At 44.3% G+C, this 27,148-nt stretch overlaps 1 protein-coding gene across 4 annotated transcripts in view; it reads right to left on the reverse strand.

Moving 5' to 3' along the window:
- Nucleotides 1-27,148, reverse strand: part of Uqcc1 (ubiquinol-cytochrome c reductase complex assembly factor 1) — a 92,495-nt gene that overhangs the window by 58,311 nt on the left and 7,036 nt on the right. For 2 of the 4 annotated variants that reach the window (NM_001109446.2, XM_039105859.2), the window contains exons 2-5: nt 25,261-25,365; nt 15,385-15,480; nt 14,120-14,227; nt 8,457-8,529 (exon numbers count right to left, since the gene is read on the reverse strand). In NM_001109446.2, the coding sequence (NP_001102916.1) occupies nt 8,457-8,529; nt 14,120-14,227; nt 15,385-15,480; nt 25,261-25,365 (382 nt within the window). Of the gene's footprint in view, nt 1-8,456; nt 8,530-14,119; nt 14,231-15,384; nt 15,481-25,260; nt 25,366-27,148 lie in introns of those variants that run through there. The other 2 variants (XM_039105862.1, XM_039105861.2) reach the window with 2 other exon arrangements.

Consider the following 27,148-nt stretch of genomic DNA (forward strand, 5'->3'; position numbering starts at 1 on the left):
TGCTAAGCAAACACCACCTCTCCTGCTCCCCTTAACCATCAGCTACTGTAATCACTTGAGCCCTGCTGAAAAGGGTAAGCCTCTGGTCTCCATTTCCAAGTTTTTAAAGACAATGTGGTATGGCCATGAATGTGCCGAGTGAATTTACCCAAGTAACCGGGAGGAGAAAAGCGGAACTCTTAGGACCTAGGGCCGAACAGGGAAACGGACGGCAGCCACTCAAAGGCCAGACTTTAGCCCCCCCAGGGACGACACGAGGCTCTTTGTTTCAGTCCCTGTGAGCCAGGTCTCAGTTCAGACATCCATGCCTCTCAAGTCTCACACATCTAAGCAAGCCCTCTGGTCAGCTAAGTGATCCCCACTACAATCCCCCTCCTCACACGACAAGGACGAGTGAATGGGAGAAAATTAGTGGGCATGTGAGCCCTCGTGTCAGAATCTGTCTTTTGAAGTGACAACTCACAAAAAGGAGGAGTAAGGCATGACAGTGCCGGCCTAGAATCCCAGCACACATCCTGCAGTCCTGTGAGGCAGGGCAGCGCTGCAAATTCAAAGCCAGCCTGGGCTACATAGTCTGTATACAGTCTGGATACCCACCAACCCCCCACCCCCCAAAGTATCCTCTGCCAGTCAGCGTTCAGTGAGGTGATGTTTAACCAGGGTCACTAAGAGTGGACACGCAGGGCAGGACCCTAGGAAGGAGAACCATAATCAGCACTTATCGGGAGTCCTTGGTCACTGTGGCTGGGCGGATGATATGCCAGATGTAATAAGTGCTTCACAGCCTGTGGCTCAACAAATCTGTCCAATACCCCCAGCACGTGGGTATTTATGTTACCCCCACCCCCAACCCCACCCCGCCCCCGACAGGTGGAATTAAGACAACTGCTCAGTACAACACAAACCGTGAAGTGAGGAACCTGGGATTAAATTCACACTTCCTTGATTCTATCTGCAGCGTGTGGACTGCTACTCAAGGATGTGGAAAAAGGGCCATACTCCACGCCCAGTGCAATGCTAATCATCTTTTACAGTATTTCTCTTAATCTTTACCTCTGCGCAGGAAAGAAATACCATGATCCTGCTTTAAGGGAAGGAAACAGATCAGAAGGCCAAGTAGCACTGGGCAGCTACCTCGTTAAGCTGGTGGCAAGGCTGGGCTTTGAATCCAGGTCTGTCACAGAAGGACACCAAAAATCTCGGGTGAGCTTACTGGGTGGTGCCCAGCAGCTGTCAAGTGGACTTCCTCTCTGAGCCCAGCAGGAGGGAGCTGGAGGCCGGCCTGACCAGCCATCCAGCGATTAAGACCCATGCCATCTGAGTGCCGGCCAGCCGCCCTCCGCCTAGAACAAGAATAGCCCCGAGAAACTCTCAAGCCCGGATTTCAAGTTGGGTCTTTTTTTTGGATGTTAGAACAAAACATTAAAAAGAAAGGTTTTCTTGGAAGTCTGTCTTTCAATCTGGAGAGTGAAGTCTGGCTGCTTGTACGGGACAGTCTGTCCAAGGGCTACCTCTATACCACAGCTTCCCAGCAGCCTCCAGGAGCCTGTCCAATTTCCTCAGATGGGGAATCAGTTCTTGGGCTGGAAAGCACAGACAGACAGACAGGTCAGCAGCTGGCCCCGGGTCACAGTTTTCCCTTCTGGGGGTCAGCTCAGGGCTGATGAGGAGAGCTGCCACGTGAGTAAGGCCCTGTGCCCATGAAGGTCAGAACAGACAGCCACAGAGTAAACCTCAGAAATATCAAACCAACGAGTGAATGTTGACTATGAGCAACACAAAGTGTTTACACACGTCAGGGCTAAACCCTGAGACACTGGCATGACCACACTCCTGCTCCAATACACCAAAAAAAGGACAAAGTTCAGTAAAATTAAATAAATCCATTACTGTCACCAGAGTGTGATTGTGCCACTTTTGAATATGTGATCAGAGTACTTAATTCAAAATCTAGACCTTGTTACTTTTAAGCAGGTCTAGGTGATGTTTCTGGGCTTCTCTGGGGGTCCACTTTCCTTCTTGCTGTAAATCAGTGGGCAGAACAAGAGGGCCTGCCTCAGAGCTATGATGACATACAAGACGTAAAAGGCCTACACAGTGCTTAGTTAGCAAAGTCAGAGGTCGTGACACAAGCCTCTAGTCCCAGCACCAGCCCCAGCACTAGGGAGGCAGAAGAGATCTGAGGTAGAAGCCATGCTACTCTATGTATCAAGTTCAAAGCCAGTCAGGGATATATAGTGAGACCATCTCAAAAAAAAAAAAAAAATAGGTATTCAATACCCATCGATGCCATTTCACAGTGAACTAAAAAAGTACAGTTCAAATTGTCTTTGAAAAGCCTCATCAGGTACTTGAAACTGTGTCACAAAGTGGATTGGAACCTCAACTAATGGCCCCGAATTTCTTCATTAGATCCTCTTCCCTACGGTGATCAGTTTCTTAGAGGCAAAGGGAGCCACAGACAGGAATTCGAGAATTCAGAATTAAGCTCGAGCTTCGATCACTGACCACCTCTGCTCCAAAGCACCAGGAGCAAACTACATCACGCAGCAGGCATGTTCATGTGACGGGCAAGGCCACAGAGCATCCCAGAAACAACAGCCGCAAAGTATCGGGCTGCTCAGATGCAGGGAGCGCTCTAGATCTCAGCCTTCACACGCTCTGCCTCTGACACGCTGGTCTCTGGAATCTGAGGGAGAACTGTCCAAGAAGCTGACAGGCACAGCACATCATGACCCAACCTGCTCACACACGGTCTTCAAGAAACGGCCTCAGCCTCTCGTTAGTCAGGGAGAATGACACTTGCCAGATACCCAAGGCTCTCTGTCCTCAGGACTTGTAATCAAGTCCTACATCAAACACCTAAGTGGGCCTAGCCACTTGAAAGGTATCATCTGAGGAAGCAATACATGAATCTCCGTATTTTATTCCAACTCCCATTAACGTCCTTAGAATCCAAACCACAAGAAAATCACTCTCATTATTTTGCAGATTTTTTCTTTTAAATCTTTTGCCTCCAGATGGTACTTTCCAAACCTGTTCTTCCTTCACTAGCCACACTTTGGAATTCCTTTGGTTTGATTTTAAAATGTAAATCGAGCAAAAAAAAAAAAAAAAAAAAAAAAAAGGCCACAGCAAATAAACAGGCTAGCCCGGAACTCAGTAAGTAGAATGGGCTAACCTCAAGTTTACGGCAATGCCCAAGCCTCTCTCTTCTGAGTACTAAAAGGACAAGTTAGGACAGCAATGCCTACTTATGCTACAGGTTTTCGTGGCTGTTTTGTTTTGAGACAGGATCTCTCTATTCAGTACTAGCTGGCCTGAACTCACAGAGACCTGCCTCACAAGCACCACCATGCCCAGCCTGTACCATATAATTTAATAGGCAGATGCCTACTTTAAGTCTTAGAAAACCTGCAAGGAGAGTGTGATCGGCGGAAAACTCACTGCCACTTGCCCTGAAGGACAAAGTCAGGCCACACTCACCAAGGTACACACCATGGTGTGCATACACTCGAGTGCCCAGCACTAACACAACGTCTCACGGACCGAGCTCTCGCCAAAATAAAGCAAACCCCGAATTTCTAAGCCACACTACAACTTCTAGTGTGTGGTTACACTAGAAGTCAGCGTGCTCCAGCAGGAAAATCCCTGAGGTGCAAGCCAGACAACACAGCTGCAAGGCTTGGCTGGGCACTCTTGGGCAAGGCACTGAGGCTCTTTAAGCCTCAACTGCTTTTAAACACAAAACAAAAACAATACAACAAGCACTTACTATCCCTCAAGACTGTGAAACCCCTAAAGGGACAAACATGAATGCAAATAAGTGTGAGCTATAAATATGTAGCTGTAACAACATTCAGAAACGTTTCTTAGGTTGGTAGTCGCAAGCTATGAACTGAAATATGAACACTAACTACTTATGGAGTAACTGTCTTCTATTTGAAACTATAATATTAATCCAAACTCCAGAATGTTCTGCAGGGAGCTGGACAGATGTGTCGTTGGCTAAGAGCACTAGCAGAAGACCCCGGTTTGGTTTCCAGCGTTCACAGCACCTCACAAGTGTCTGTAACTGTAGTTCAGGTTTTCCAGCGCCCTCTTCTGGGCTCTGTGCAGCACCACATGCATGTGGTGCATAGACACACATGCAGACAACACATTCACACATGTAAAAAGGAGCCTTTAATAACAGGGGATGGAAACAAACATTCGTCTAAAATAATTATAATAAATATGAATAATTAATTGAACTAGTACTGAATATCTGATGATAAACTTTTGCCTTTTCTTCTCTGTGTGCACAGTGTGTATGTGGGGTCCATGCATATGAACCTCTGTGTGCATCCATGCATGTGCATGCAGAGTGCAGAGGGGAGTATCAGATGTGCTCTCTATGGCTCTTCACCTCGCTCCTTTGAGACAGGGAGAGCTCACCATTTTGGCTGACCAGCAAGCTCCCAGGACCCACCGGCTGTCGCCTCCCTCCCACAATGCTCAGGTTACAGGCATGTCTGGCTGCTGTGTTCTTGGTTGGCTCAAGGAACTCGAATGGGGGTAGTGAGGTAATGAAGAAAAGACAAACAGACACATGGACACAGACAGAAATGCAGGTTCAGGTGGCCCAAGGTCTTAGATGGAGAAACCATAACTAACAGCTCAGAAGCTGAGTGTTTATTACAGAGATTTGAACAGAGAGGGAGTTGTGGACCCTGCTGAACAAGGTGGCCAAGGTTAAGGCACACAGATAATCGAGCAGACAAGGTTAGCCAATCCCAGTAGACACAGTCTGTGCACTGCAGTCATCCTGCTGTACATTTCTGGAGGGAGAAAGCTACAGAGGACATTTTCTACACACGGTGCCAGCTCTCACACCCGGACACCAGAGGAGAGCTCTGCATCCCAGAGCCTCAGGAGAGAAGCTCTGCCGTATGGGTCTGAGGCTATGGGGTCCTAACATGGCCATGCCCAGGTTGACAACACACATTCACACATTCACTCAAGCAAACTCAGGTCCTTATGCTTGACTCTGTGAATTTTCTTGTAAGCAAGTGATCTTCCTCCCCGAGGTATCTAACCTTGAGGATGTTTCTTTGAAAAAAGATGCCGGAGGAGGCTAGAGGCAGACCTTAGCCAAGCTCTCATGGGTACAATCCCCAGAGCAGCAAACAAACATAGACAACCAACACTAGGTGGATATGTTAGGCTTGTTGGGTTTTTTCTTTTTTTTTTTTTTTTCTTTTTTTGGTTCTTTTTTTCAGAGCTGGGGTTCGAACCCAGGGCCTTGCGCTTCCTAGGCAAGCGCTCTACCACTGAGCTAAATCCCCAACCGGGCTTGTTGGGTTTTTAAAGATTAATTATTTTTACTTTATATGTATGGGTGTTTTGCCTGCATGTATGTATGTGTATGACACGCATGCTGTGCCCACAGAGGCCAGAAGAGGGCATCAAAGTCTCTAGAACTGGAGTTAACAGTTGTGCCCTGAGGTGTGAATGCTGGGAACCAAACTCAGGGTTTTGGAAGAGCAGCAGGTGCTCTTAATTTCTGGGCCATCTCTCCCGCTCCAGATATGATTCTTGTTTTTGTTTTTGGTTTTTTTAATGTTACTTTCTAAATTAAAAAAAAAAAAGTCAAGAAAAGTATTCCTACTGCTATCCGGCTATACTCATGACCTTGGCCTAGCGCAACTGTCATCAGAGAGGCTTCACCCAGCAACTGATGGAAACTGATGCAGGGACCCACAGCCAAACATTAGGCAGAGCTCAGGGAATCCTTCGGAAGAGGGAAAGAAAGGATTGTAGGACACCACAAGAAAACTCACAGAATCAACTAACCTGGGCCTCACAGAATCAACTAACCAACCAGACAGCCTGCCCTCTACATATTACAGCTGTGTAGTTTGGCCTTCTTTGGGACTCCTAGCAGCAGGAGCAGGGGCCGTCTCTGACTCTGCTGCCTGCTTTTAGGACCCTTTCCTCCTACTGGGCTGCCTCGTCCAGCCTTAACAGGAAAGGAGGCACCTAGTCTTACTGGAACTTGATATGGCCATGGCTGGTTGCTGTCCATGGGAGGCCTGAACTTTTCTGAAGAGAAATGGAGGGAGAGAGATTGGGATAGAGGGGGCTGGGAGGAGAGGGTGGAGAGGAAACTGTAGTTGGAATGTAAAAAACAAACACACAAACAGATGAATAAAAATTATGCTAAAAAAAAATCAAGTAAACTAAATTAAATTTAAAAGGTCAGGGGAACGCACATGGACTTAAGAAACTAATTCAATATTTTTTTTTTATCATTTGAAGACAGTATATTTTCTCATTTTGGACAAATTTCTTGTATAGTAAAAAACAGTTCAGGACTGGCAAGATGGCTCAGGAGGTAAGTGCTTGCTGCCAGGCCTCACAGCTGAGTGTGGCACCCCAGAATCACGTGGTGGAGAGAAATAACCTTTATAAGTTGTCCTCTGACCTCTACATGGGTCTGTGGCATGTATGCTGTTATACATGTGTGTGCATGCATTGGTGTGCACACATACTCACGTGTACACACACATATGCACACTGTATAATTTTTTTTTCTTTTTTTCAGAGCTGGGGACCGAACCCAGGGCCTTGCGCTTGCTAGGCAAGCGCTCTACCACTGAGCTAAATCCCCACTGTGTAATTTTTTTAATAATAAAAAAGACTGGGCTGGAGAGATGGCTCAGTGGTTAAGATCACCGACTGCTCTTCCAGAGGTCCTGAGTTCAAAACCCAGCAACCACATGGTGGCTCACAACCATCTGTAATGGGATCTGATGTCCCCTTCTGGTGTGTCTGAAGACAGCTACAGTGTACTCATATACAAAATAAATAAATAAATAAATAAAAAATAATTTAAAAAAACTGCTTGTTTATGAAGAAGCAGGAAAGCTGTCTTTCCTGATAAACAAGAAAATAGATTTTTTTTTTACTGCTTTAGATCATTACTAGCAGTTGATTATATCAATATAGGATTAATTTGATGCTATAAACTGTAATTTTTAGCACAGTTAGAAAACCAGTAAACAAAATTAAAATTATAACCTCAGTATAGTATTGTAATTCCCTAACTAATATTTATCTGTTGAAATAGTGAAGTAACCAATTTGAGCTTTTAAACAACCAATGTAGTTATCAAGCAGTCAAGCTGCATCAGGCACTCCTCGTCCATCATGTGCAGACACCGGCTGCAGAGTAAGTGCCAGCTGTGTGAACACAGAACACAGGTTTCTCTCTGAAGCAGTGTCTCTCAACCTGCGGGATCGAGGTCCTGCTAGAGTAGACTAACCCTTTCGCAGGGGTCACCTAAGGCCATTGGAAAACACAGATGTTTACATTATGATTCATAACAGTAGCAAAATTACAGTTATGAAGTAGCTATGAAAATAATGTCATGGTTAGGGTCACCACCACACGAGGAACTGTATTAAAGTCATGGCATTGGGAAGGTTGGGAACCACTGCTCTAAAGTCTGTGGACACAGAAGTGCCTTACATTTTCCAATGTCCTTACAAATGGCTATTTTAGTTAGCTGTGCTAATAATTACAGTTTATAGCATTAAATTAACCCAGTATTGATATAATCAACTGTTAGTAGTCATCTAAACCAGTAAAATCCTCTGGTAAACAATTTATCAATTGGATGTAAGTTATAAAATTAAATAAGCCTTTGGGGTCAATAGCCTTTGAATAGAAAGAAGAATCAGGATCAACTAAAACAATTAAAAACTAGAAACAAAAAGAGAAATTACTGACAAAAAGTCCTCGTCAAATGCTAAGAGTGGGAGTGGTGGCACAGGCCTGTAAACCGAGCACTTGGGAGGCAGAGACTATAGGATCGCAAGTTCAAGGTCACCTTAGCTGCACATCCAGAAACTATGACAAAAAAAAAAGAGGAAGAAGAGGAGGAGGAGGAGGGGTTGGGGATTTGGCTCAGTGGTAGAGCGCTTGCCTAGGAAGCGCAAGGTCCTGGGTTCGATCCCCAGCCCCGGAAAAAAAAAAAAAAAAGAGGAGGAGGAGGAGGGGTGGAGCGGGGAGGTGACTCAGTCCACAAAGTGCTTACTTACCATGCAGGCATGACCACCTCAACCTGAGGTGAAGTATTAGGCATAGTGGCCTATGCTTGGGACCCCAGTGATGGGCCGGCAGGGACAAGAGGATCTCTGGGGCTCCCTAGCCATCAAGCACAGCCTACCTGGTAAGCGCCAGGCCAATGAAAGACCATGTCTCAAAGGACATAGACAGTCTTTCTGAGATAACACCGAGGTAGTCCGCTGGTTGATACATGAGTATCATGTATTTACATGAGTATCATGTGTTCACATGAGTAAACACGTTCAACATACACACACAAAGCAAATGTTTAAAAACAAACTTCAAACCCACACCACAGAAATCGACGGTAGATAGTGCCTTCCAGAACAATCAGGGTCACTTACTCAGAAAGAATTCCTCGAAGTCCGTTTTCTCCACACAGCTTGTGTACATGCGGAGGGCCGCGATCTTGATCTTCTAGATAAAGAACGAAAGCAAACTCAAGTCATGTCTACAGAAGCTCTAATGTCCCTAAATGTTATCAGACTGCAGATCTCATGTTCCCTCAGCTAAGCGGGGCATGAGCCTACCTTCCAGCACTGTATTTTGTTTTGTTTTAGATTTTTCTTTGGGGGGGAGGGACAGTTGTTTTGTTTTGTTTTTGAGACAAGACCTCATGTAGCCCATGTTGACTGGGAAATGGTTTGTAGCTCAACTGGCCTCACACTCTCCATTTTATCTTCACCTTTAAAAATAAATAGGAGCTGGAGAGATGGCTCAGTGGTTAAGAGCACTGACTGCTCTTCTAAAGGTCCTGAGTTCAAATCCCAGCAACCACATGGTGGCTCATAACCATCTGTAATGGAATCCTTCTTCTGGTGTGTCTGAAGACAGCAACAGTGTACTCACATAAAATAAATAAAATCTCTAAAATACATACATACATACATACATACATACATACATACATACATACATACGTTAAAACAAACTTAAACCCCTGAAATTCCCTCAGAGCCTCTATTAATTAGTATATGATGGGGGTGGGGGGTAGCATGTCTTCTCTTCAGACTCATAAAACAAACAAAATCCCCTAATAAACATGAAATACTTTTCACAATGTATACAGTATTAAATTTTCTAGGGGACTGGAAACAACTCAGCAGTTAAGAATGCTCCCAACTTTTTTTTTTTTTTTTTTTTGGTTCTTTTTTTCAGAGCTGGGGACCGAACCCAGGGCCTTGCGCTTCCTAGGCAAGCGCTCTACCACTGAGCTAAATTCCCAACCCCAAGAATGCTCCCAACTCTTACAAAGGACCAGACCTCTCATGGAGGGAGAGTCACGATCCTCTGTAATTCCAGCCGCAGGAGATATGACATCCTCTTCTGGACTGCAGAGCAACAGGACCTCATGCAGCGTACATACACACACACACACATGCACACACGCACACACATGCACTCACACAAGCAAAAAATTCATACACATAAAAAATCAATTTGTGGGGTTGGGGATTTAGCTCAGTGGTAGAGCGCTTGCCTAGGAAGCTCAAGGCCCTGGGTTCGGTCCCCAGCTCCGAAAAAAAGAACCAAAAAAAAAAAAAAAAAATCAATCTGTAGGGCCTTAATGATAGGTGTTTTCACTAAACTTTGCACTAACACATTGTAGTGTGTGTGTGTGTGTGTGTGTGTGTGTGTGTGTGTGTGTGCAAACCTAAAACCCAAAACTCAATTTTTGAAGAGTTGTGTTGGTCTTTAGAACAAGTCAGTAATCCATGATCAGCGCTTCAGTGAGTAAATAAAACTAAATAAACCAGTGTACTGACAAAAGACATGTACAGGTTTCCTTTCCTTTCTGAAGTGACAGGGCAAGCTGAATGCAGTAGCCCATGCCTATCATCCTAGGACTTGAAGAGTTCAAGGTCTACCCTACATAACAGGTTCCAGGTCAGCCTGGACTACAGTTCAAGAGACTGTCTCAAAAACAAAGACAGACAAACAGACAAACAAAATGAAAAAAAAAAAAAAAAACTTTAAAAGGGCTGGAGGGATGGCTCAGCAATTAAAAGTCGAGGCTGCTCTTGCAGAAGACCCAGGTTCAGTTCCCAGTACCTACACAGAGGCTCACAATCGCCTGTAACTCCAGTTCCATGGGTTTCAATGCACTCCTATCCTCCACAGGCACCAGGCACGCAAGTGGTGCACAGACACACAGGCACACATATGTGCAGGGAAACACTATGTGATGCTTTGTATATGCTTGGCCAGGGAGTGGAACTATTAGGAAGTGCAGCCTGTTGGATTGGAGTAGGTGTGTCACTGTGGGCGTGGGCTTTAAGGCCCTCATCCTAGCTGCCTGGAAGCCAGTCTTCTCCTAGAGGCCTTCAGATGAAGATGTAGAACTCTCAGCTTCCCCTGCACCATGCCTGCCTGGACACTGCCATGCTCCTGCCTTGATGATAATGGACTGAACCTGTGAACCTGTAAGCCAGCCCACATGCTGTCCTTATAAGAGTTGCCTTGGTCATGGTATCTCTTCACAGCAATGAAAACCCTAAGAGGGCAGTAATGGGGGGAGGATGGGGAGGGGAACACCCACATAGAATGGGAGGGGGAGGAGTTAGGGGGATATTGGCCTGGAAACCGGGAAAGGTAATAACATTTGAAATATAAATAAGAAATACCCAATTTAATAAAGATGGAGAAAAAATAAGAATGGGACAGCAAAAATACTTATTACACTACAGCCCTGTGTTATTAGGCCTTGTCAATAAAAGATATTCCAATGGATTTTCAAGTCAAAAAAAAAAAAGAAAGAAAGAAAGAAAGAAAGAAAGAAAGAAAGAAAGAAAGAAAGAAAACCCTAACTAAGAGAACTTATGTTTATAAAAAAAAAAAAAATGGGGCTGGGGATTTAGCTCAGTGGTTAGAGTGCTTACCTAGGAAGCGCAAGGCCCTGGGTTCGGTCCCCAGCTCCGAAAAAAAAGAACCAAAAAAAAATAATAATAATAATAACTGAAACAAAAGCAAAACAAAAAGAAAAATTAAGGAAGCTGGTGTGGTTGCTCAGGCCTTTAAACCCAGAACTTGGGGGCTGAGACGGATCCAAAGTTCAAGCCTCAACTACATGAAATCCCATCTCCGAAATAAATGTATAAAAACAAATAAATTGAACCCATCAAGAGTTAAGAAATATAACATCACAGTCAAAAAGATTTATGCAGGAATGCAAGGTTGAACCCAATGTTGGCCAAAAATTCCTGTGATTCATGGGAGGAGGGAGGAGGCAGGGAGAGCTACCTGTCTGTCCATCTTCATCAAGAACTGCCTCTGGCAAGCAAGATGGCTCACGCCTTTAATTCCAGTGCTTCGGGGGCAGAAGCAGGCAGATCTCTGAGTCTGAGGCCAGCCTTGTCTACAAAATGAGACCAGGACAGGCAGGACTTTTTTTCAAAAACCAAACAAACTAGGTTTGAATACGTTAAACCATGGAACATGGCGGGCTTCAGAAAGCACTGATCTACACCATCACCAGCCTAACAGCAGCCTTACCCTGATACCCCTGACTTCATTAGGCCGTCTCCTCTCCTGAAGATGGGACTTGAGGGTCACTCAACACTGAGTACCAAACTGAGGTCTGCCACAGATGTAAATGCTACGGTTGAGGGATAAACAAACTAAAACTCCTGCTCGGGTTGCGTGTATGGCTCTGGCTACCTAAACAGATCTATAATTTTAACTACAATTCTTGACATCCTCCCGCCCACCTCAATGCTTGTTTCCTTCAGGTTCCTCTATATAAACTCCTTTGACTCACAACTAATCACTCTGACCCATGAAAGGCAGACTAGTCTCCAAGGCCCAGAGCTTCCATCCATGGAAATACATGGATGGAAATACATCCATGGAAAAGCATTCGTTACGAATAAGGACTAGTTGACCAGAAAAGAACTAGTTGACTCATGAAAACGTATTCACTGCAAATTATGACCAGATGACCAGACTGCCAGCATCTGTACACAGCGCTCACTCCATGGCAATCGGTTCAGTTTGTAGCTCTTCACTTTTCCTGTAGTGAAGCCAAGTCTTTAGTCTTGAGTGAGCCATTTTCTTGGACAAAGCTCTAAGACAAGTCTCTGAGGACCACCACACAGAGACTGGAAGTAACAACCGGGAAGAGCCTCTGAGAATCATGAATTAATGTGAGGAAGTAAGGAGGCAGACCAAACTTCCACCCAATCAACTCGAGTTCTTCCGGTCCTTGGATGACCTCGTGTTTACTTGACCGTCAATTTAGGAGGCTTCCCCATGCCACTTGTCTGTGACAGGAACACCAAGGCCTGCTCTCCCTCCTCTCGGATGTGTGTACCCTCCTACAAGATGGGAGTGAGTGGACTGCCCGATGTACCAATGTGAGGAGGGAATGAGCTGAGTGGACTGTACTAATGGCCGTGTGAGGACTGCATAAGCACGTTTTGATTGGTTTGTTTGTTTGTTTGTTTGTTTGGTTTGGTTTTTGAATTTTTGGTCTTGTCACTTCCTATTCTTTGCTGGAATTTAAAAACATTCTTGTCTCAAAAAACAAAAACAAACACAAAAATGAAAACAAAAACAAAAACCAAACCCAACAACAACAAAACAAAACAAAACAAACAAATGAAAAAAACCAAGAAGAACCCAACATTCTCATCTCATGGTCAACAATCTGGGCCCTGTTCTAACAAGAACAACCCTGTTAGGCTTCCTGTCCTCCTGCAGGGCTTTTACCATTCACTGCGCTGGGTACCTCAGATAACATCTACTCAATTATGTGGTGTTCATCTGTCCCTCCATACTAAGAAGACTCATACTGCCTTCTCTTTTCTATACGAGACATTGCTTTTCTTTCAATTATTCTTTTTCTTTCATTTTTTTTTTTTGGAGGGGAAGAGCTAAAGTATGTCCTCTGGCTGGCTTCAAACTCAGAGATCTGCTTTTCTCTGCCACCCAAGTACTAGGACGAAGGGCCTAGGCCACCATGCATGGCTCTCTTCAACCATTCTTTAGCTCTTATGTGATAGTGCTATGTAAACAGTGGGTCCAGGCATGCCAGTAGACACCTATAATGACTCCCAACACTTGAGAAACAGAGGTAGACAGAGCTTTGTGAATTTGCATCCAGCCTGATCTGCATTAGCTAGTTCCAGGCCAGCCAGGTCGACATATGCAGACAAAACACCAATGCACATAAAATAAAAAGGAATAAATGATTTTTAAAAATCTTAAATATAGGCTAGGGACATTGTTCCATGGTAGGCTGATTAACTGACATAAGATGTCAAGTTAGATCCTAGCAGCAATAAAGTCTAAATGTGAGTCTATAGGAATCTATACATGAAAACATTAAAGAAAGAAAGGTAGGTCATAAGTATCAATACATAAACAAAAGCTGTCCCACAGGCTGTCTTAGGACCTCCACACATTCTCCACTGCATGCATGCGCCACACACACACACACACACACACACGAGTGCGTGCATGCACAAATAAATGTAACTTTAAAAATTATAAATGGGACAGGGGTGGTAGTGTACATCTTTAATCCCAGCACTCAGGAGGAAGAAGCAGATGGATCTCTAAATTCAAGGCCAGCCTGGTCTACAGGGTGAGTTCCAGGACAACCAGGGCTACACAGAGAAAACTTTGTCTCAAAACAAAACAAAGTAAATAAAAGGAAAGAAAGCAAAACAAAAGCATATGTAGGAAAATCTAGGCATGACAGTTTATACCTACAATCCCAACACTGGGGAGGCTGAGACAGGGTTACTATGAGTTCTAGGACAGCCTATAAGAGTTGGGAATTGGGGTTGGGAATTTAGCTCAGTGGTAGAGCGCTTGCCTAGGAAGCGCAAGGCCCTGGGTTCGGTCCCCAGCTCCGGAAAAAAAAAAAAAAAAAAAAAAGAACCAAAAAAAAAAAAAAAAAAAAAAGAGTTGGGAATTTCGTAAGAATTTCCCAGGCCAGAAGCTTTAAAACAAACCTATGAGCCACAGAAAGGGCACAGACCAAAAGGAACGTAAAAGACTTTACCCATTTGCTGTATTTCAAAGGTCCAGTGAACCCCATGGCTTCGATTATCTTCGTGAAGGGACCAACCTTCTCCTCAACAGGCTGTGGGGAATCTCGGGCAGTGGACAGCTACTTAAGCAAAGAGAAAGAAGTGAAAATTAGTTACAGAAAATTTTCTACACAGAATGCTTTGGTCTGATGGCTCTAAGGACGGGTTTATTGCCCAGGTTTCTTTTACTTTGATTTTTTTTTTTTCTTCTGCCCAAGCTCTTGATTTCTTTTTAATGATTTGGGGACTTTGTTGTTTGCTCCGAGCATTCTGTTCTGTTTGACTGTGGTGCTGGTGATCAAACCCAGGGCTCCGAATGAGAGACAAGTATACTGTCACGGAGCCAGACTCAGAGCCCTCGATAAGTGTGCAAACACATCTGAAGCGGTATCTAACAGGTATCCTGCAAGTTACAGAGCAAGACACGCCCACGTCAACAAATACATGCCTGTGATCCCATGATTAGGAAAGAACAGACTTGAGATAACATGAGAGAGAGAGAGAGAGAGAGAGAGATCGACCGCTCAGTGGCTAACAGCACTGGTTGCTCTTCCAGAGGACTCGTCTCAATTCCCAGCACCCACGTGGCAGCTGACACACGTCTATAACGCTAGATCCAGGGGATCTGATGCTGTCTTCTGGCCTCACAGGGTTACAGGCTCCCAAAATAAAAAGGAGGGGGAGGAAGGGAAATGTAAGGAAAGGGCAAAGGGGTGGGGAGAAGGGCGAGAGTGGAAGGGACGGGGAAAGAGCAAGGAAGAGAAGAAAGGGAGGAGGAAGAGGAAAGGGGCATAGGGAAAAAAAAATCCCAGGAGAACCTGTCCTGAGAAACCCATCCTCTACAAAGAAAGGGAGATTATTCACCTAATTAAGAAAGGCTTGCAAAGGGGTTGGGGATTTAGCTCAGTGGTAGAGCGCTTGCCTAGGAAGCACAAGGCCCTGGGTTCGGTCCCCAGCTCCGAAAAAAAGAACCAAAAAAAAAAAAAAAAAAAAGAAAGAAAGGCTTGCAAGGTTACATATGACCATTTTTAACTTGTACAAAATCCATAAAAAATTGTTTTCCTCTACAGTATTTTCTAGACAAGAGTCTACAGTGGGAAAAACTCAGGCTATAAGCTCAGAAGACAGAGGCTCACATATTCAGTTTGTCTCTTACCATCCACTCTAACCTTGGCTAAAGCCCTGAGCTCACCAACCACATTCACTGAACACGGTCTACAGCAGAGAACAGACTCACCTTACTTGTGTTGTGGTATTTCCTACTGTGCGGTGTGTCCATTCCAACAATCTGTTCTGATCCCACACACATTCCAGACGGATTCTTCTGGAGCCACTGGAGGATGAACAGGCAGATGTAAGCAACACTGATAACTTCTTAGTGAAGTTAACCTAGTTGGAGTTGCTCTGGCTGGTTCTACCCAACCTTGCTTAGCCCAGCTTCCAGTGAGGGATCATCAAAAGGACCCATGATCAGTACCTGGAACAAGACAGGTGCTCAATGCACATCTATTAAATATGCTGGGTTGGATGCGATGGATTGCACCTGCAGTCTCTGGAAGGCTAAGGCAGGAGGATTGCTGTGAGTTCAGGACCATCCTAGAGCATAGTGTGAGACTGACCCAAAGAACAAAATAAAACCAGAAAATTAGGGGCTGGGGATTTAGCTCAGTGGTAGAGCGCTTGCCTAGCAAACGCAAGGCCCTGGGTTCGGTCCCCAGCTCCAAAAAAAAAAAAAAAAAAAAAAAAAAAAAAAAAAAAAAAACCAGAAAATTAATTATTTCTTGAAGAAATAAAAGGATTCAGTCCTAGAAATACAGACTGAATCTGAGTCAAATTAGAGAAATAAGATTGTATTGGGAAGAGAACTCTGCCAACAGTCGGGTCTCTCTGAGTTCCAGGTCAGCCTCGTCTACAGAGTGAATTCCAGGACAGCCAGAATGACACAGAGAAACAATCCCTGTCTCAAAAAAAAAAAAAAAAAAAAAAAAAACAAAACAAAACAAACAAAGAAACAAAACAAACAATCAAACTTGGGGCTAGAGAAATGGCTCAGCTGTTAAGAACACTGGCTGCTCTTCCAGAGGACCCAGGTTCAATTCCCAGCACCCACATGGCAGCTCACGACTGTCTGAACTCCAGTTCCAGAAGATCCAACATACAGACATACATCAAGATAAAACACCAATGACCATAAGCTAAAATTAATTTAAAAATAAAACAAAACCAAAAAAGAAAAAGAAAAATCCTGCTTCTGCCACTTAAAAGCTCAGTGTCATTGACAGCTCTCTGTGCTTCTGTCACAGTGAGGCCTGAATGGGAAAAGTACAGAGTGCATCTCCCCAAACAGATACCCAATGATAAACGAAGTGGCAGCCACCACCAGGTCACAACCTCCTTCCTTCCACAGTCACGCTGCCTCTGACAACAATGTGGGAATACACATCAACTATGGTCATGGCCAGACCACGCTACACACTTCACAGATTCTTTAATCCATCCTACAATTCTACTTGGTTAGTATTGCTATAATCAAGAATACAGTTTGGAAAATAAATTTCTGTATGTAAGCTCTCCAACAGTGAAATCAGAAATACCCAGTAAGAGAAAGTCAAGGCACACTCACTCACAGAAATAGATGATCAAGAATTGAACCCAGGGCATTGTACTTGTAGGGTGTACTTGTCCTGGATTAAATTTTCAAAATCTGACTTTATTTAACTTTATTATGTATGTATTTATTTATTTATTTATTTATTTATTTATTTATTTATTTATTTTTAGAAAGGGTCTTGTGTGAGCCAGACTAGCCTCAAACTCACTGTGTAGCTGAGGCTGGCCTCTTTGTGCCTCTGCTTCCCAAGGGCTGAGATTACAGCACGGTGTTGTTGGCCTCTGGTTGTCCTGGGCTTGAAATCACTGAGTGCTGGGATTAGAGGCATGGGGCACCACAGCTGGCTACAGTGCTATTTTTAATATGGCTTTAGGTTCATAGCAAAACTGAGCAGAAAGCACAGGGTGCCCATATACAATCGCCTGCTTTCCCGCACATCTCTCCTACTGTCAGCATCCCATCCCAGAGGAGAACTTTATTACGATGAGTCTGCTTTAACTATCACTGTTCACTCAAAGTCCATAGTTTATACTAACAATTAATATGAAAAACGTAATTCTTAAATTTTAAAAACATAGATAAAATTATAAACGAAATCATGAATGCCTGTGGGTAAATCTAAGAAGTACCACACAGGAATGAAAGGGTTACTTGGTCACATTGGAACTGTGGGTAGCAGATTAGGAATGTAAGTCAGTAGAACACTTTGCCTAACATGGGCAAGGCCTTGGATTTGATCTCCTGAACCACAAAAGAAAGAGGGGGGAGAAGGAAGGAAAAAGAAAGAAGGAGTTATGGGTAAGCTTAGGAATTCAGGGTCCTAATTCTCAGTAATATTTTAATTGCCTTTACAATTAAAGAGGCTGGGGGCGGGAGCTGGGCGTGGTGGCATGTCTTTAATCCCGGCACTCAGGATGCACAGGCAGGAGTTTGAGGTCAGCCTGGTCCATATACATAGAAAGCTTCAGACAGGACACTGTCTCAAGAAGAAAAAAAAAAAAAAAGATGGGAGGGAGAGAGGGTTAATCCTTCAATTCTGCTTTATTCCAAAAAGGGATAAATAAAATTAATAATGATTTTCCTGTTTCATCTTTTTTTTTTTTTTTTTTTTTTGGTTCTTTTTTTCGGAGCTGGGGACCGAACCCAGGGCCTTGTGCTTCCTAGGCAAGCGCTCTACCACTGAGCTAAATCCCCAGCCCCTTCCTGTTTCATCTCAATAAAGGAAAAATAGTTTCTCATTGTGGAATAGTACTATTTGAATTTCTTTCCAAACAAGGATATTAAAAGATTAGTCAGACTTATGCTTTAATTCTCAAGTACCAAGCAGGCTTTGTGAAATACAGACTAAACACAGCACCCTCCCATGACATCACATACATCAGTGTAATGGCCCATCTAGAACGCAAAGCACTTAGACTGCCTCCGAGAGCGGGGTGGGTGTGGCCGGAGTTGGGCTTCTCCCCAGTTAGTGTCAGGTCAGGCATCTTTCTTCAGCCCCACGGTTCCACAGTGGCCAATGGATTCCTTCTCCCTACCTCACTGAACTGCTGGAAATCTGGGCCATGCCAGGACAACGCCTTCCACTGCCCCGCTCATCCACAAACACACACGTACCTTTTGGACCACCCTTCCTGCCTCTGCTTCCTTCAAAAACGACCTTGAGACGTCTCAATTGTTTTATCTTGCAGAATAACTAACGGGAACATTAATTTTAAAGAGGTGCCCCTCTCTCTTCTTTGGGTTGGTCTCTTGTTGTTTGGGGGGTTTTGTTTTCTTTTTTGAGGCAGGGTCTCATGTAGCCTAGTGTATCTCTGAACTCTCTGTGGAGCTGAAGGTAATCCTGATTCTCCAGCTTCTACCCACCGACCGCTGAATGACAGGCATGGCCTGCAGTGCCCAACTTTATGTGGTGCTGGGGATCCAACCCAGGGCTTGGCACATGCTAGGCAAGCACCAATGGGGCATACCCCAATCCTCTGAATGCCTTCCCTAACCATTTTACCAAACAGCAGGGGGCATTATCCTCCACAAAACAGTAGCCTAGTCACTTCCTCCATGGTCCTCAAAGACACTTGATCGTAAGAACTGCCTCTCTCCTTAGAATCAAGTCCAACTCAAGGCACATGGGAGACACATAAACATTTGTTAATGAAACAAATCCTGCCATTTGCACAATAGTTATTTGACCACCCACCTCCACCATCTTTGACCACGCATACACCATAGATACAGTGTCATGTTCAAGGCATGCCAGCCCTTGTACAGGTTTGGGGATAGAAATAAACCTCTGTCCTCAGATAGCTCATACTCTTACAAAGAAAGGAGAAAAAAGAAAGAAGGAAAGAAAGAAAGAAAGAGAGAGAGAGAGAGAGAGAGAGAGAGAGAAAGTAGCATAGAGACACAGAACCAAGTGTCACACTGAAACTGTCACTGGACAGAAAGAAGTAAGATGCCCCAGTGTCCTCCCGGTGTGAGGACAAAGTGCAAACACCACTTGGAAATATCTGTGGTAGAATCTAGGTAAGATCAACGCCTGTCACATAAGGCTCTGGAATTCTACGTTCTTTCCTCAACAGAAGTGTCAGCATGCACTCACAGTAGCAGTGGTCAGGTAAGGCCCCAAGCAGAAACAACGCACAAAGGCCGTCAGCAGAGGAGCGCAACGCATCATGCTACACCATATAATAAAATACTATGCAACCAATTCCCCAGGGCCGGAAAGTACCTACTACGTGAGAATCAATCAACTATTGCTACAAAGAACAGACTTTTTAGATCTCTCACACGAGGCTGAATGACAGCAAACACGAGAGACTGCAGAACAGATGTCCAGCGGCAAATAAACGTACGGAATACACAGGAAAGTTCTGTTAACCGTGGACTGGGCAGTGGCCAACAGGGAATCAAAGAGGCTTCTGCAATCTCGGTGATGTGTTTTGGGTTTTTTTTTTGTTTAGTTTTTGTTTTGTTTTGTGACAGTCTCATGTAGCCCAGGCTGGCTTCGAATGCACTGTGTAGCTGGACAACCTTCTGAACACCCTACTTCTACTTCCCAAGTGCCAGGACTACTGGCATGTGGTTTATGTGCTGCTGTGACCGCAGCCCGGAGTTTGATAAATGGTAGGCAAGCATGCTACCAGTCTCAGTTCATGTTCTCCTCTTGACCTGGATGCTGGGTATGTTTACTTTGTGGGTATGTTTACAAAAGTTGTTCCGCTGTGTACCTGTGATTTGTGCCTTTTCCCACATTTCTCACGTATCCCAATAAGAACATAAAGATTCGAACTGGAAAGATGGCTCAGTGGTTAAGAGCACTGGCTGCTCTTCCAGAGGCCCTGAGTTCAATTCCCAGTTACCACATGGTGGCTCACAACCATCTGTAATGGGACCAAATGTATGTCTACAGTGCGCTCATATACAATAAATAAATAAATCTTTAAAAAAGAAAAAAGAACATAAAGATTCATTGAGATTTGGAATAGGCAGTAGGAACAACAGAACCAGATACAAAATACAAAGACCTGGAATCATTAGAAAATGCCTCCTGTAAGTGGGCAGAGCAGAAAAGTCAGAATCAGATTAGGAACCATCCATGATGGAGCGAAAAAGGCTTCCAGTTCTCTCATAAGTGTTCTGAGAACCAAAAACAAATCCTATGCAAGAGAGATGTCCATACGACAATGTGCAAAATACAAATGTATAGGTCTGCTCCAGACAACTGCAGCCATAAACTCTTGCACATGGCTCCAAGTTAGGAAGAGTGTGAGATATTGAAGCTGAATGTGGTGAAGCACCTTTAATCCCAGCACTCAGGAGGCAGGAGCAGGCAGATCTCTGTGAGTTCTAGGATAGCCTGGTCTATACAATGAGTTCCAGGACAGCCAGGGCTACATAGTGAGACCCTGCCAGATAGATGGATGGATGGGTGGATGGATGGGTGGATGGGTGGATGGATGGGTGGATGGATGGATGGATGGATAGAAGGATGGATGAATGGATGGACAGAAGGAAGGAAGGAAGGAAAGATAGAAGGATGGATGGATGGATGGATGGAAGGAAGGAAGGATGGATGGATAGAAGGAAGGAAGGAAGGAAGGAAGGAAGGAAGGAAGGAAGGAAAGATAGAAGGATGGATGGATGGATGGATGGATGGATGGATGGATGGATGGAAGGAAGGAAGGATGGATGGATAGAAGGATGGATGAATGGATGGACAGAAGGAAGGAAGGAAGGAAAGATAGAAGGATGGATGGATGGATGGATGGATGGATGGATGGATGGAAGGAAGGAAGGATGGATGGATAGAAGGATGGATGAATGGATGGACAGAAGGAAGGAAGGAAGGAAAGATAGAAGGATGGATGGATGGATGGATGGATGGATGGATGGTTGGATGGATAGAAGGAAGGAAGAAAGGAAGGAAGGAAAGATAGAAGGATGGATGGATGGATGGACGGAAGGAAGGAAGGAAGGATAGAAGGATGGATAGATGGATGAACAGAAGGAAGGGAGGAAGGAAGGATAGAAGGATGGATGAATGGAAGGAAGGAAGGAAGGATAGGAGGACGGATGGATGGATAGAAAGACCTCACACAACAGGAGAGCAGGAAGGCTCAGCAGGCAGAGGCACACAAGCCTGACAACCTGAGTTCAATCCAGATCCCGCAAGGTGGCAAGAGTGAAGCCTTAAACAGAAAGGGAGATATGAGTGGAAACTTCTAGTTCTTTGGAAAGTTAGTTATGTCAAATGATGTTTTGCTAGGGCACCCAAGTGAAAGGATGCCTTGCTAAAGCAGACACAGGAAAGACTGTTTTCCTGAAGCAGACACAGGGGAAAGGATGTTTGGATATAGCGAACACATGAAAGGACACGTGATGAAGGAGTATAAACCTGACCCCACAGACAGTGGGAGACGAGCACTGAGCCTTGATTTGGTTTGCTCCGCCTCACTATTCTTTGATAAGGACACGTGTGTATTGGTTCGTCTTACATAGCGTTGTTGAGCTCAACATGTGATTGACAATGCCACCATTGAGAGAAGAAACTCCCCCAAGAACTGTTCATGAGGTTCCTCCAGCAGCTTGCCGCTCCTGCGGCCACAGGCCGGTTGGTGAGCCTGGTAGTTTCTTCAGGACTGGACTGTAGCTGCTGGTTTGTGCCTGGTGTCTGTCTGCCTAGAGGTCTGGTCTGCAGCTGCTAAGTCATATTTGGTGTTTGCTATGGGACTGCACTGCTGTCAAAGAAGATCAAGCTCGCCCCCAAAGAACGATTGCTGAACAGGTCCACTCCCCACCCCCATCCTAGTAACTTTTCACTACCTGTGCTGGGTGGTGGGCTAGAAGCCTTATTAAGAGTAGGGTGCAAGGGCTGGAGAGGTGGCTCAGTGGTTAAGAGCACTGACTGCTCTTCCAGAGGTCCTGAGTTCAAATCCCAGCAACCTCATGGTGGCTCACAACCATCTGTAATGAGATCTGATGCCCTCTTCTGGTGTGTCTGAAGACAGCTACAGTGTACTTACATATAATACATAAATAAATCTTTAAAAAAAAAAAAAAGAGTAGGGTGCAAAAACTTTATGCCTACAGTGAAGTCCTGAGAGCTGTCTTCTGACTGTCCCATGAGTTCTGAGGCACACGTACATCTGCACTCACACAGAGAGTAAAAGAAACAAAATCTGAAAAACAACCTCACACTTCTATGTGGCAAGTTCAAGACCAGCCTGGACATGTAAGTTGACAAATAAATAATGAATAAATAAATAAGGAAAACACGACAACCTAAAGGTCCTGGCAGTGAAGGGCCCCCAAGCTTGAGGTGGGGTGCAGTGGGGCAGAGACAGGCTCAGGCAGGTCTTGAATGCTGTGGGTACGTGTCTCACAGTTCAGCAAAGCTGTGAGCTCCACCAGGGCACAGCCCACTTACACTCCTTTTATTCTCTGCCCCAGTACTCAACGCCATTCTGGGCATGGAATCAGTACTCAATAAAAACTAGGTAGTTCTTTTTTTTCTTCTACTTTGTTCAAAGAGAAGGACAACCTGGAGACGGTCCAGAAAAGAACCACAGAATGATCAAAGGGAGGAATAACAGGTCCTAGTGGAAAGGTTAAAATGAGCTGAAGTTGTTTAGCTTGGAGAAACAGCAACTGAAGAATTAAGGAGTAACTTAGAATAACATTGGGGTGGAGGGCAGAGAGCTCTCCCCGTCCAGCTTTTTCACTTCAGAGATGAGGAAACTAAAACCAAGGAAGACGTTGCAACTTGGTGAAGGCAGGTTAGGCAATTTTTGAAAATTTTTCACTTTGTAGTGAGAATAAAATTTACTCAAACAGCCTGAGCTTAAGTAGTAATAAAAATAGCAGTTACAGGCTGGGTGTGGCCCACGCCTCTGGTCCCAGCACTGTGGAGGCAGAGGCAGGCGGAGCTCTGAGTTGACTAGGCCTGGTCTATAACGTTAGAGAGCCATAAGCCGTGTCTCCATAAGTAAATTCCCAGTCAGTAAATGCAGGACTGACAGAGGAGGTCAACACCAGGTCCTGCCACTGCAATGACTCCTAGAGTCAAGAACCACCAAGAGCATTGCCATTCCATCTAGCCATACAATTTGGACACACCTCCGAGAGCAGCGTCCCGCAGAGATCTGTGCACACCCAAGCCCACTGCAGCACTATTCTCAACAAGATGGGGAAGCATCCAATGTATCCCATGAATAAAGAAAATATGATACGCAACAAGACAGGAGCCCCGCCCACACGAGGAGAATCCTGTTGCGTCTATGGTATGGATGAACCTAGACAACCTTAAGTTAAGTAAAATGGGTACTACACTTACATGTGATGATTAGTGCGCTCAAAATCCCTACTAAAAATAAGGAGAAAGTATGCTGGGCGTGGCAGTGCACCCTTTGATGCCAGTACTGGGCCAGCCTTGTCTTCAGAGCTAGATCTGGGACAGCCAGGGCTATACAAAGAAAGGTCATCTCAAAAAGAAAGAAAGAAAGAAAGAAAGGAAGGAAGGAAGGAAGGAAGGAAGGAAGGAAGGAAGGAAGGAAAACAGAAAAGAAAAAAATGCTAAGAAAATTAATTTATAATGCCAAAAAATAAAACAATTTACATTTTCAATAACAAATTAAGGTTATCTAAACAACATGAATAACATCTGTTCTAGTGAGTAAAAAGGCACCAGAATATACAATTCTATGTATATTTGATATTTGTTTAGGGTACTTAACTATTTCTTCTTCTTTTTTTTTTTTTTTTTCAGTGCTAGAGACTGCACCCAGTCCTTCTTGCATGCAAGAACCTGAGCTATACCACAGGGTCAGAGTCAGTCCTGCCAGGTACCTCAGGGTCAGAATCAGCTCTGTCAGGGTACCTAAGGGTCAGAGTCAGTCCTGACAGGGCACCTAAGGGAAAACTTAATATGTACACATTTCCATAAATGGAAGAGACCCAGCAGAGATGAAAATAATGACATTTTCAGAGTTCAAGTAACAGATGATTTTTATTTCCTTTATTACTAAACCAGGTGGTGGTGTTGCATGTCTTTAAATCCCAGCATTCAGGAGGCAGAGACAGGAGGATCCCTGAGTTTGAGGCCATCCTGGTCTTCAGAGTAAGTTCCAGGACAGCCAGGACTATACAGAGAAATCCTGCCTTAAAAACAAAAACAAGGGCTGGAGAGATGGCTCAGAGGTTAAGAGCACTGACTGCTCTTCCAGAGGTCCTGAGTTCAATTCCCACAACCACATGGTGGCTCACAACTATCTGTAATGAGATCTGATGCCTTTTTCTGATATGTCTGAAGATAGCTACAGTATACTTATGTATAATAAATAAATACATCTTTTAAAAAATCCGCAAACAAACACACAAACAAAAAGTATTATATGGCCGACAAAAAAATTAGGAAACTAAAACCCTTTAAGAGCTCAAGGTTCAAGACATCACAATGTAACTAAGGCCTTAATGATCGTGTCTTGGATTTTATGTTCATAAAGAAAAGGAAATATTTCGTCACCCAAAGAAAAGTTGCACATAGTAATTTCAAAAAGAAAACTGGAAAGTTAACTCTAAGATGACTCTCTGGAAAAATCCCCAGCAGTAAAAACCGCCAGACTGTGACGTGCTATCCTCAGCTAAGTCCCGAGGCTGGAGGGTCTAAAAGTAACAGCCTGGACACCACACTGAAAGAACCCGTCTTGAATCAGCACCACAGAGACTCAGAGTGGTCTCCTGGGGCTTTTCTATCCCACAGTGTGGTTCGCACGTAAATACGATTTCATACCAACCAAAATAACAAACTTTATGGAGCTGGAGAGATGGCTTAGTGGTTAAGAGCTCTTCCAGAAAACTTGGGTTCAGTTCCTAGCACCCATGCCACAGCTCACAATTGTCTATAACTCCAAGATCTAACACCCTCATGCAGACACACCTGCAGGCAAAACACCAATGCACATAAGATAAAAGGAAATAAATTATTCTTAAAAACAAAACGGGCTTTACCTGGGAAGTGCTGGACAGAGTCTTGCTCCGCTGGCTTTGAGTAGAAGACACTGACATCAGTTGGCTGCATATTGGAACCCACTGGGAGATGCTAGTTTGCTTCCTCTAGAAAAAGAAAACAGTGTCAGGAATCTGTATCAGAGTAGAGCGGACTGGTGACATTGAGAAAGAGTAAGAATTACATACTTGGACTGGGTAGTGGCCCAAGCCATTAATTCCTGCCCCTGGGGGCTGGAGAGATGGCTCAGCGGTTAAGAGCACCCGACTACTCTTCCAGAGGTCCTGAGTTCAATTCCCAGCAACCACATGGTGGCTCACAACCATCTGTAAAGAAATCCGATGCCCTCTTCTGGTGTATCTGAAGACAGCTACAGTGTACTTATATATAATAAATGAATAAATCTTTAAAAAAAAAAAAATTCCTGCCCCTGGGAGGCAGAAGTGATGGGTCTCTGTGAGTTCAAGGCCAGCCCCGGCTACATAATGAGACCTTGTTTCAAAGGGGATTGAGGGAGAAGGAATACATATTTAGCCTTCAAGTCTGGCTCCTAAACCTCCTGGAATTCACACCTGAGTGTTCTGTCCTTTATAACAACCACTTTCAAACTGATGAGTTGATGCCAATGACTTGACTCTGGAGACAGCACTGGTTGGGTAAAGGAATCAGCCACTTCGACCTCACAATCGCCAGAGTGACACTGAGTAACCTAGGTGTGCAGTTACCACCCTATTCATACTAAAGAATACACATGTATCAACAGCTTCCCAATGTCACAAAGTTAATAAGTGTCAGCTTTTTGATTAATACTAGAACCCAGGTAGCCACTTCAGATCCCATGCACATTTAAGAGAGCAGAAAAGAACAGGTTACCTTGAAGGTCTTTTTAGTTCTAATACTGGAAGTAGAACCATTAGGAGAGTTTTGAACCTCTGGCTGCTCTCCAGAGGACCCAGGTTCAATTCCCAGCACACATACACGGTAGCTGACAACAGTCTGCAACTCCAGTTCCAGAGGACTCAATGCCTTCTTCCAGTCTCTGCTGACACTGTACTCTCCCATGTACATACATATGAGGATTTCGAAAGAAAAGTCTTAAATACACATATACGCTATATTTGAGGAAGGCACAGTGACTTGCTGCCATGCCTCCTGAGTTTGACTCCCTGAACACACATGGCAGAAGCAGCGCCAACTCCTGGAGGTCATCCTTTGACCTCCATATCACGGTGCACATGAGCACTGTATGTATACAAATACCAAGATAGATAGATAGATAGATAGATAGATAGATAGATAGATAGACAGATAGATAGACAGATAGGCAGACAGACAAGATAGATAGGCAGACCAGATAGATGAGGGCTAGAATCATCTGTTTAAAAAGCAAACAAAAATAAAATATAAATTAACAACTTATTGTGGGCTGGCAAGATGGCTCAATGGGTAGAGAGATGACCAGAGTTTGATCCACAGATCCCACAAGGTGGCAGGAGAGAACCAAGTCCCAAGCCCAGACATACGAACGATGCTATACCACGTGTCTGCACTCACACACACAGATACATACAAAACAATAAAAAATAGCACAGCATTTATCTGAACCACATATTCAGAGTCAGAAAGTACTAAGTCTACTCTTGGCTCCTCTAGTCATAAAAAGCCCGTGAAACAGCAAGCTCTTTGAGGTTTGGTCGCCTCTTCTGTGGATTAAAGATGGCCTCCAGTGCCACAGCTGCACCTTGTGGTTACGCTGCACCCAATCCCTGTTTCCTTGAGGGTAGGAGAGTCAGGGTTGTGCTGGAGGAAGGCATTTGAATGTTAAATCTTGAGACACTTTTGTGAATTGTCTCATAGCTCACGGGTTAGGTATGTTTCTATCAGGCCATC

The sequence above is a fragment of the Rattus norvegicus genome, chromosome 3 (assembly GCF_036323735.1).
Source record: "Rattus norvegicus strain BN/NHsdMcwi chromosome 3, GRCr8, whole genome shotgun sequence".
NCBI lineage: Eukaryota > Metazoa > Chordata > Mammalia > Rodentia > Muridae > Rattus > Rattus norvegicus.